General features: G+C 39.5%; 1 protein-coding gene across 1 annotated transcript; it reads right to left on the bottom strand.

The window, feature by feature from the left end:
* Positions 1 to 178: 178 nt before the first annotated feature.
* On the bottom strand, positions 179 to 3,586 carry nme2a (NME/NM23 nucleoside diphosphate kinase 2a; the record flags this gene model as incomplete). Its single annotated transcript, XM_080833904.1, has 5 exons — positions 179 to 293; positions 2,314 to 2,426; positions 2,579 to 2,680; positions 3,308 to 3,440; positions 3,516 to 3,586. The coding sequence occupies 5 exons, from the start codon at positions 3,584 to 3,586 to the stop codon at positions 179 to 181; spliced, it is 534 nt and encodes a 177-aa protein (XP_080690030.1).
* Positions 3,587 to 12,151: the final 8,565 nt, after the last annotated feature.

Below are 12,151 nucleotides of genomic sequence, written 5' to 3'. Positions count from 1 at the left end.
AGAAAAGCAAATTAATTGTCTATTCATTCATTCCATGTCCAAATATACCACACGTTACCTGTGACATCTAACCACAAAGGTACATCCAGGAAAACAGAACTTGTTAAGCAAATACAAAGATCACAGAACAAAGCATGAAAGCAAGAACAACATGAAAGGAAAACTGCAGGACATGGGACTAATACAGCCAGCTGTGGTCACATTTAGTGTAAGACATCAGCTCTTCTGGTTGAAACCAAAGGTTGATCTCTGTATTGGCACTGTCAACTGCATCACTGCCATGGATTATATTCCTGTGAAAGAAACATTATGATTGAGATACTTTAAACAATACAATACTACGTACACATGCATGTTATTGAACACAATGGAATGCGGAGTCTGTTAGGTGTTGTTTTGACGATTTCCAAAAACCCCATTCATTCTCTCTAATATAGAGATATTCCAAGAAAAAAAAATCTAAATTTCAAAGATTAAAGTCGTAAATTTACAAAAACAAAACGTAGATATGGTCTGAGATTATAAAATCAAACATTTACGACTTTATTTTGAACTTCAATCTATTTTTTTCTTGCAGATTTATGATTTTATAATCTTGGAAAAATATTGCTTTGCAAGGCTGAATCAACCTCATCACACCACAGACACTTGGATTTTAAATTAGAAAAAAGTGTCAATAGATCCTTTAACAAAATAGCTTGCCTCAGCCATTGAGAAGTTGATTTACTGGATGCTGCCATCGGACACAACAGTGGTTTTATATTTAAAAAAAAAGGCTGTTTAATTGCTCTTTAACTGTTCTTTTTGCTGTAAGGCTATAGGCCACTCTAAGTTGGATACTAGACACAAATAGTTTGGCCCATTTGTAACCCTCTAGTATTGTGTAAGCCGAGTAGACAGAGGGGTGGTTACAGAACTAGACAGACTATATTGTGTGGTGGTTACATAACTAGACAGCCTATATTACTTTACTGGAGGTCGGGGGCTTCATAAACAATCTGGATTGGCTTGAAAAGTATGCCAGGACTGCATGTTTATCTTTATAGTTGAATTTTAAATTATAATTAGGTTCTCAGAAAAAAACAGAAACAAAAATTGAAAACAGCGTTTGTACAGTAAAAAAACAGCTTACTGTGAACATTTAAAGTGATATTTTACCTTCTTTCAAATTTTTTAAATTGCTCAATCCTAAATGGTCTACAGCACAGGCAAAAGGCTCTCCTTTCCCATACTCTATTTAACTGTGGGCCTGACCTGGTAACAAAAAAACTATCTAAATTGAGGCTGAAAATAAACTATGATCACCAGAATCAATAATGTGTTGAGTCAAGCCTCATCATCTACAAAAAATTATCAAGGTTTGCCTTGCAATTTAGCAGATATTCAAAAATACAATGTCACTGAAATTCATTAAATATATGCATGACAACTAATGATAACTGGTTTAACCATTTAGCATAGCATCACTAAACAGCAGACAACCGTACATACCTTTTGCATTTATATGCCAAAATATTTGCTATTTGATATAATTAATTATATATTTCTGTTATGATATGCACAAGTGACTACATGGTGTGGATGTTGAACAAGTCGTGATGAGAATTTCAATTCTGATCTGAGAGAAACCCTGTTTGAGCAGTTCATCTGGTAGCTAGTAAAAAGAGCATCCCCCTCCATTGAGAGGTAGGCCTACTATAAAGAGTATGATGGACACATGGCCTACCAATACAGCTCCTGAACCTGCAAACTGCCACTGAGTGAAGATATGTCTAAAACATCCTATTTGTCAGGGTATAAAATAAAGTCAGTGTAATTATAATTCTCATGATGAGCTTTATAAAGTGTGAAAAGATAATCAAAAATGCCACTCATGATATTTGCATAAGAGTCCAGCCAATTGCCCCTCATGGTCCTCTATCTGCCCAGTCTGTGTTTGTGGTCAAAATAAGTACACAGTCCTAGTTCTGTACATGGGAAACAAACATCGAGGCAGAGACCGAGCCATAAACAATCCAGCCAATCAATGCGTTGCTTCAGGAGCACGGAAGTGAGAGTTTAAACCCAGCTCAGCTGATAAAATACTCTATTCGTCCAACTGCCTCTACCAGAAGGCGAACAGTAGCTAACTGTTATTTTCCAGGTGATAGCATTATTGTTATGCTAGTATCTATACTACTGCCTAAATGTAATCATATATTTTCTTGCCGTTTATTTATTCTGAAATAAATGTGTCTAACATTTAACACAACATACAATATTATGTGCTACTATAGTGCATGTCTTATGACTAAAGTGAAAGGAATGTCTTACCTGCCAACTTGAATGCAGAAGTCCCCCCGAATCGTGCCTGGCTTGGATTCAGCAGGATTGGTCTCTCCCAACATCACTCTACCTGTCTTTACAACATTCATACCTTCCCAAACCTTTTGGAATAAAAAAAATCATTCAGATTTCATTGACATTTCATTGACAGACATTTCATTGTATTATTCTGCAGTCATAGATTCCCTATAGAAATCATCTATGAAGAGTGAAACACTTAAGATCCATTCAGTGATGTTATCAGTCTCTTTACCATGGCAACAACAGGACCAGAGCGCATGTAGCTGACAAGCCCAGGGAAGAAGGGTCGGTCTTTGAGGTCAGAATAATGCTGCCGGAGCAACTCCTCAGGTGCCTGTGAAGAGCCGGAAGAGCATTGATTTTCCAGCTCGTTCTTTATGTGACAGAATTTGCAACTGTCCACATGATCATTTTCATGCTACAACCGTGGGTTAAAACACTTTACAAATGTTTAATTATATTTCCAGAATAACATTTAATCCAATGTGCACATCTCTATAGCACGTGTTACTACAAACCAAAATAATTGCTACACAATCTTTCTTGATGAACAGGTAACAAACAAATAGCAATTTATCAAGGCTAAAGTTTGCAGTCAAGTCAAGGAGCAAAGGGTGACCTCAACAAGCTGGTTAAGCATCAAGAGTGGACTAATCTGGTGGCTCGTGATTCTAATTTTAGGGGTCTTCTTGTTGCTAAATATACAAGACCACTCTCATTAAGAAACACTCACGCCACCAGGCCTACTGCTTAATCTGTCATGAGCTCTTTCTTAACATTCAGACAACTGTTCCGGACAGCAGGCCTACATTTAAGCACGTCGGTACAGCTGATGTCAAGTAAGGCTGTGTGGTTTATTACTAATGAGTTTAGCAATTCTACACTTCTGCATTATACAGTAGCATTGTAAAAACTGCGTTGCAATATGTTAAAATACAGTGAAAAGTGTTACATTTCTTACATGGATCATCTTTATCCCGACAAGTTTGAACCCTTTCTGCTCAAACCGCTTAATTATCTCTCCAATAATTCCTCGTTGCACGCCATCCGGTTTGATCGCAATAAATGTGCGCTCCTCATCTCCAGACATCTCGCTGTAGAAGAAAAACGTGATTAAATGCCATTACACGCCATGAAATCACTAGCATCTCATTAACATTTAGACTTACAGAGTTTTGCATTTAAGACACTGCTTTTCCGTACTGCTGGGGGGCCGCGATGAAGAGCCCCCCGACCCCATCAAAAAAATCTCATGCGTTTCGACGCAGACGTGGTACACGGATGACATACATGTCCAGTAAAAGCTTGTGTTTTGTCAGCGCTGCTCACCTAGCAAGATATCAATCTCTACGTCTCAAACCGCGCTGCCAATTGTTGATTTACCTAATGACTGTCCCCAGACACCTGACCGCAGAAGACGCATTTAGAATCTGCATTTAATCCAGTCACGTGCTGTCACTTCCCCTTCAACTTTAAATCCCCTACTTGCAGAAACACATCCAATGGTCAAGCTTTGCGTTATCTGGCAGTATGCTCAATAATTTCTAAAAACGATGAACACAGAAGACATCATATTGAACACTCAACTTTGCCGTCCTTACAGTCACAAGAGTGCAAATGCACATTTAACCAACCTGACAGAATACACAACCTGACTGAACTGATAAAAAGATCAAGCACATAGTTTTACAGTGACATACCTGATGGACCAAACAGCACTCTTGCAAAGAAATTTGACCTCATGCAGATTTCATCTGAAATTCTGCCAGGAGGAGTGTAGGATCTTATACTGAGTAGGCGGGGACTGGAGAATGGATTAGACAAATGGCCTAAGAGCAGGAAGTAATCACTCAGAGGTTATGTGCACCCTGTAGATCTAGTAGCTAGTGCATAGGCAAAACTGAATCAAATGCATATGTAATGAGGTGGAGGATAGTTATGAAAATAATGTATTTTCTGATAAACAAATAGGAAGTGAGGTACTGTAAGGAATTCAGACAGTTTTTAGATGCCTGTCTCATTTTTAAAATATTACATGGGCTGGCACCTCCACCATTAAATTAGTTTATAAAGCTGAAGGATGGCAATGGCTTGGCAACTAGGGCAGTCACCAGGGGAGACTGTGTTATACAGTTTAGACACAGTACGTTTGGACAGACAGTCTTCTCAGTACCCGCCTCTAATAACTTGAATACTCTCCCTACTGATGTGAGGGAGTGCGCCTGCTGCGCCAGTATTTCAGTGTTCAAAAACAAACTTAAGAAATGGATACAAAATAACCAAACCTGCAACCATAATTAGGCCACTGCATTACTTACACCGTAACTTTTTTTTATGTCAAACAACTTGTCTGTCTGGTTTTTACAATTTGTTATCTTAACTGCACTGTTTTGTCTCACTGTTGTTTACCTTGTATGTCTGTCTGGTTTTTACAATTTGTTCCCTTAAACTGCACTGTTTTGTCAAACTGTTGCTTATCTTAAAAAAAAAAAAAATGTTTTTATTATTTCTTTTAGTTATATAATTTTGTATGATTATTTATTTATTTTATTTCCATATCTCTCTGTCATGCCATGCCAAGGGACAACGGATGAAAACTAGCTAACCAAGCTGATTCCGGTGCATTTACATTTTCTGGGAAATGTTAATCAATGTACACTGTCCCTTTTCAAATAAATGCATAAATAAATAAATAAACAAATAATGTTCAGTATTTAGATACTGTTATGCCATTATAAGCTCCAACTCTTCCTCAAGTTCTGGTTTGTTGAGAGCAATGATTATTCCTTTTTCCGTGACATTCCAAGTCCATTATGTAAACCCTTCTCCTCATCACTTCCCAGTTAGACACAGATTGCCTTTACTGGAGCAGCAGCGACCTTAATCCAGTGATTTAGAGATTAACAGATCAGAATTGACCTAAGTCTGAATGTATATGGCCCATCATATATCAAGCTTTACCCTGTGTTGCCCATTTGACTCTAAGCTTCCATTAAGAGTCATTTTCATGAGTCACTAAAAGCTCAAATAGATGGGTCTGTCTTTGTGATCCCTCCATGAATGCCTATAAAGACAGGATTATCCCATATAGTCCCATCTAAAAGCTTTATGAGCAATAAATACTAGTAAGGTAGGGTTTTAGGTGAAGTATAAAGGTTCTGCATGGTCTTGTGATATCATACATCAAAATGACGATTTAGTCCAGCCTCATAACGTTTAATGGAGAATTTATGTGTTAGAGTCAATGGGGAATGTGTATGTGTATATGTGTTATTAATGGGATTGCTCAATCACAAAGCGTTGCAAAACATAAATATGCAAGTTTACACCAACAGATTACCCTTATACTTACATGGAAATAATATTTTGATCACTAAATATCAGCTGTGCTCTGGAGGCACAGATAATGCACATGTATGTGATATGTGTGCATCTCTGTCCCTGCTGAGGACATGCTTACTGATATTGAATGACTTTAAAAGAGATACTAACAGATTTTGAGTGACTACAGTACACTAAGGTAATATTATAGTAGAGATGTCTCTATTCATCCGTATGTCCGTGTTCTTGCATAGTTTGTTCAACACAATCCTATCTCAATTTCCTGTGTACTCTTTTAATTCCTACGTTTGATCCGTGCGGTTATAGTTCCTCTACTGTTGCTGAGCAGTCATACTTCGTATTTTAGCATCCCTAGTTGACCCAAGGATTTCTCCAGCATGTTTCAAGTGGAGATTAGAACAAAGAGAAGATGGGGTCCTTCTAACATTGTATTTGGCAGTATGTTCTGATATCAAGATTATTAGAACATTTGGCAGGGAGACTTGGTCAATATGAAGCCTGGTTTGTGCTGAATAATGTGGATAAAGATTTATAAACATCAAGTGCACAACAAAAACTACTTTTGCTTGTGGGTGAATGCTGTTCCAGCTCCTCCCCTCTGGCAGACGCTTTAGATCTCTGCACACCAAAACCACCAGACACAGTAACAGTTTTCCCCCCTTTCCATCACTCTAATGAACAGTTGACAAATACTTTTTATTGTGAAAATGTAGGACAAGTGTATTTAATTGTAGACAATTGGTAGTTTACACCCTCATGTTTCTACTTGGGTAAAATTGGAAACATATTCACAGATTTGAAGTTCATCTCCTGGGAATGCCTTTAAATTGCCAGAGGACAAGGAGCACACACGTTAAACCTCCATGCTGTCTTTCTAAATGCCTCCTTTCCTGAAACAGTGAAGTCATTGAATCATTTTTGTAATAGGCTATCTATTTTCGGTGATGCACTTTGTTTACGGTTGGCACTCACGTCACGCTTCGCACGGCGGCATAGAGGGGCCAGTAGGCTACCACGTCTAGATAAGAGGAAAGCTCATTTGGCTGAAAATTAGGTTGTAGCTCGTTTGCTACCTAGTTACGGTTGGATGGAGAAGTCGTTTGTGTTTCAACAACGTTTCGCTTTTCGTGCTAAATGCAACGAGAACTTTTTGTCTTTTAGAATAACGACTCCAAACCGACAAGCTGCCTCCACCCAAACCATGGGTAATCTTGTAACATTTCTGTTTCAGGCAACTTGCGCGTATGCGGCTGTAACTAAATTACGCGGAATGATTGCTCAAGAGGTAGGGGACCATAAATAGTATCACCATGCCCTATGGGCTAGGTGCACGAAATACTTAGTGTGGGCTGTTTGTTTCCTGTTTAGCCAGGTGTGTTTGAACCTGCCACTATTCTGAATGTAATTAGTGTCTACAAGTCCTTCTTTATCGTAATGCTGATTCACTAGGTGCAACACCTAACCAGGTCCGTGTAGACGCTAATTACATTCAGAATAGCGGCAGGTTCAAATACACTAAACAAACTGCCCACACTGAGTATTTCGTGCACCTAGCCTATACTCGCACGGAGACGAGAATCGGTTAGCCCAACTGAAGCGGCGGTAAGATATCATAGGCTACAAAGCACGACATGGTAGCGGAGGAGGTGTGGAGAAGACATGGTGTTAATACGACGCAAGACGGGAAGCGAGTTGGAGACAGCTGAATAGTTTGAATATCTCATCAACATGAATCAGGAGTGCTTGCTAGGCTATGTAACATACGCCTTTATCGTAGATGTAACAGTGTTTCAAATCAAGAAAGACTACACTGTGTGGGTGAACGGCAACATATTGAAAGAAAGCATTGCACTATCATGTCGCTAAAAAGGCGTAACCCTGGTATATTCCTTCTATTGTTAAGAATACGACGAAAGAGCTATGTTCTATTTTTTTTTTTTTTTTTTTTTTAAATGTATCGACCGTTCAGGCACCTGGGAACTGGGAAAGTTCGGAAGGTCCCACTTCCAAATTGAGCGGGACAATAAGCAGACAACGGTATCGACTGTAAAGTAAAGCTAACATTACGTTAATTACACAAAATGAAACTGCAAGTATCATTTAACATCACAATCACCTGCACTAATGAGCAACCCTAAATAAACAATGAAGTGACGTATTGTGCCCTAAGCTAGTCTACATTTGTATTCAATGTTTTCTTTTATTTAACCGGACACATTCAAGTCTGAATTCTGAGCGGGAGACTGAAAAGCTGGTGTTTTGGTACACACAGATCAGCTTGTGGGGATGACAGTGGAGACATCCCTCTGCACTGCTTGACCCACATTATCCAAAAGCCCTGAGTCAACCATGGAGACCTTCTCGTTTCTGTGAACTATTTCCCAAAACCGACGAAGTGGGAGACCAACATCAGTCCCAGCCTCAAAGAGACCAGCGGAGGATTCACTTTCTGAGGCTACAGAACCCAGAATACCAAAATGACCAGACACAAGAGCAGTTTCTTTCCTTATGATGTAATCATATATATTATGGTTGTTTGCACAACCACACACACAATACGCTTGGCTTTATCTACGTATATTGTTTGTCTTTAATATATTAAGTGAATTGTGTAGCCTACTGGTTGCAGTGCTTAATTTGTAAATCTGGAACACAGAGAGGCGTTTGTGTTGTGAAATGGTGAAATGAGTACAGCTAAAGAACATTTTGAAGTTCTATCGGTGTGGGCATGATATGTGCATGTATAGGCTACTCTGGGCACGACGGTCACGTCAGATGCTTGTTTTTTTTGTTTAAATGTTTTGCTTCAGAACCATGGACAGCGCTGCTGTGTGTAAGTGCTGTGCTATGATAGTGACTCATCAAGTATGAGTCAAATTGTTGCAGCAAAATCAGCTATCCTCTCAAGCATTTCTTTTTTTTAAGTTCAGATTTAATGTGCTATTGTATGTGGGAACCTGAGCAATTGAATACATAAGAAAACAATAACACATGAAAACGTGTAGACCTATTGGAAACAAAAGACAAATAATAACAGAACAGAACCCATGAGCACCTAGGTCACTGTTAAACAAAGACAGAAAAACTGAATATAACCAAAAATAAATAAACAAAGAATTCTGTGTGGGTCACATCATCACTCTCCTGGGAGGAGGAGAGGGACTCTTTTGCCAATGAAGACACATGATGTAAACATTCTCAACACAATGAAACTAAATCCAATACAGTAGTTTTTAGGAGTAGGACTAGACATGAACTGCTCTGCTCTTTAAAAACTTGAAGTGGGCCACACACAATGGGACCAAACACAAGTTTATCCGGGCTGAACCCAGGAGATCATGACAGTGCTTCCATAACTGGACTTCAGAGTTTGATGCTGATGTTCAAGTGTGCCCTGTGACTCCGGAGGAATTGTGCTAGACACAGTGCGAAAGACACCCAAAATAGGAAATTGGTTCCTTGGTCAGTCTGTACTCTCTTTGGTAACCCAAAGGTGGAAAAGAACTTAGTCAGAGCTTTTGTGATGGCTGGTGCATTGATTCTACGTAAGTGAATTACTTCAGGGAAACAAGTGAAAGCAAAACAATTTCCTGACTTTGTTTTGGGCAATGGGCCAACACAGTCTTTAACGACAAGTCAAAAAGCACCTATGGGCTCTTTTTTTGGAGTGCAGTTCATCAATTTACCAACAGGTGGCAACCTTTCTCAAACAAAACAGAGACAAACAGAGCGTCAGTCAAATGAACATCCTTCAGCTTGCTTTACTGGCTGAAGCTCTAGTCAGTACTAACTGCAAAAATGTACAGATGACGTTGAGCCAGGTCATCAGGTCCAGACCTAGTAATGGGGGCATCAACAACCGCAGGATAGACTCTTTTCCCAGCTGTCATTTCCCAGGATAAAATCAATGCAATTGACAGGAAAACAACAGCGGAAGAAGAAACCAGTGATTAAGGTAGATTTCACATGAATTGGGTAGAGGGGTGTGGGCAGGAAACACCTCCTAATACTTCCTGCTACTTTTATTTAGACACTGTGCGTAAACCTATTCACAAGAGTGGCAGCCTGCTGCACTGTTGTTACCATCTGTTCAGTTCTCTCAGTTACACAGTTTAAAAGAAACTTGTAGGCTGGTTGTCTATCTGTGAGCAGGAGGTGACCATCTCTGTTCATCCTGTTTTTTTGATTGGGGAAAGCTTGTGTTTGTTCTTGTGTTGGCACTCTGTCCACACACTTGTTGATGTGATCCAGTTGGCATGTGAGTTAATCTTAGAGTCTGTGGTGGCCTGTGCAGCAAACACACTCCAGTCTGTGTGCTGGAAAAAGTGCTGAAGAGCAGAGTAAGCACTCCAGCCAGATCTTGATGGTCTCCATTGGTGGTTCCACAGGTCTGATGACCGGGCTGTCCTTGGGAAACAGAAACAATGAAAGATGGTCAGACTGTCCCAGTAGGGGGTGGGGGGCTTTGTAGGCATCATCCACAGCTGTGTTGACGTGATCTGGTTTTATTTCCCCTTGTGGTGCAGCAGACATTATGGAAAAAGTTTGGAATGTTTGGGTATGTAGGTAGTACCAGAGCCAGACAGCACAGTGCCATCTGGTGGTTTGCAGAAGTGATAGCAGCCATGATCTGGAGACTGCCCAGAATGAATGCATAAGATGCCTTGTTGATTTCAGTTTAAATGCTGTATGTGCAGTGAAAGCCTAAGACTGGTGTTATGATGTTATGTATGATGTTATGTGTGTTCATTCTGATCGTCTGATTACAAATATTCACACATTAAAGTTCTGCAGGTAATGTTCATGTTGCTATCTGTCCCAATTTGCACCAATACAATAATTCAAGGTGTTAATGTCCTTAAGTTGTAGTTAGTTGCCATGATGACAAACAGTATGGTCAGTCTAAGCTACAATTGATAGGCCTACTTGTGATGACCAATGAGATGACTACTATAATTAGGAAATTGGTTCCTTGGTCAGTCTGTACTCTCTTTGGTAACCCAAAGGTGGAAAAGAACTTAGTCAGAGCTTTTGTGATGGCTGGTGCATTGATTCTACGTAAGTGAATTACTTCAGGGAAACAAGTGAAAGCAAAACCGTTTCCTGACTTTGTTTTGGGCAATGGGCCAACACAGTCTTTAACGACAAGTCAAAAAGCACCTATGGGCTCTTTTTTTGGAGTGCAGTTCATCAACTTACCAACAGGTGGCAACCTTTTCTCAAACAAGACAGAGACAAACAGAGCGAATACAATAATTCAAGGTGTTAATGTCCTTAAGTTGTAGTTAGTTGCCATGATGTATGGTCAGTCTAAGCTACAATTGATGTATGGTCAGTCTAAGCTCCAATTGATAGGCCTACTTGTGTGACGTATTTATTTTAATTCTTTATTGTCATTCCTGTTATTGTATATGTAAATTGAGTTGCACATGTGCATGAAATGTGCTATATGTAATAAAGTTACCTTGCCTTGTCTTGCCATTAAGATTTATGTGACACGTTTATGCACTGAGTGTGGTGAAAGAAGGGCATTTCCGCACAGTGTTTGGGGAATAATTGTGCAAAGAGAATAAGTGGCATAGAGAATAATTTGTCATCATTAGACACTAATGGCAATTTGTTGGCAATGGCACTTTGACATTTGGATCCAGCCCTAGCTTAATAAGCACGCAGACCTCCAAGTTTCCCCCGTCTTTGTTTAGGAAAGTATACCTGCCAATCCCTTCATCCCACGTCACTTCCGCTGGCGCATGGTGCACTTTGGTTTTGTTTCGACTGGTCACGTACCTCTCAATTTTATAACTTTACAACTTTATAACTGTTCGATATCTGCTGTTTTGGTGAGCCGCTTAGCCAGCTGTTCTGCCTTGTTTTGTTTTTTCCTTTCTTCTGTGTTGCCACATAACTACCCATTTGTTTTGATAGTGTATGAAATTGTTATTTTGTTTAATGTAGTTATTGAAAGATGTTGGCAAATCATGTTGTCTGGTTTATAGTAAACGTTAACGTAAACTGTTCTTAGCTACATTTGACCTGAACTGATCAAAGTGTTAACCTTTCTTTATTTGAGTTTTTACATCAAGGACACCGCAACAAAGCGAAGAGTCCTGCAGCTGAAGTTGAGTCTGCCACTGCTCACCTGACAGGCTCCATTTGCTCATCATCACCCTCCTGTCCTGTGCCAAGTTCCAAAGCAGAAACAAGAAATAAGATAAGGCACGTTATTGTAAAAAACAAACCATAATTGACAAATAAAGATATCCGTCTGTGATAAACAACCATACGAACCCTGTTCTTTTTCATGCTTTGAAGTCACCCTCTGAATTAAACTTGCTTTTAAAAGGCGCTGTCCCAAACAGTGTTCACACACACAACAGAATACATAATCAGTCATTCCTTTCGCTTCTTATCTCTTCATTTTGCCCAGGACTCCCTCTTTCCCCACAATTGCATATGCGGAAGT

The sequence above is a fragment of the Sprattus sprattus genome (assembly GCF_963457725.1).
Source record: "Sprattus sprattus genome assembly, chromosome: 3".
Taxonomy (NCBI): domain Eukaryota; kingdom Metazoa; phylum Chordata; class Actinopteri; order Clupeiformes; family Clupeidae; genus Sprattus; species Sprattus sprattus.
This window is presented reverse-complemented; position numbering and strand designations above follow the sequence as displayed.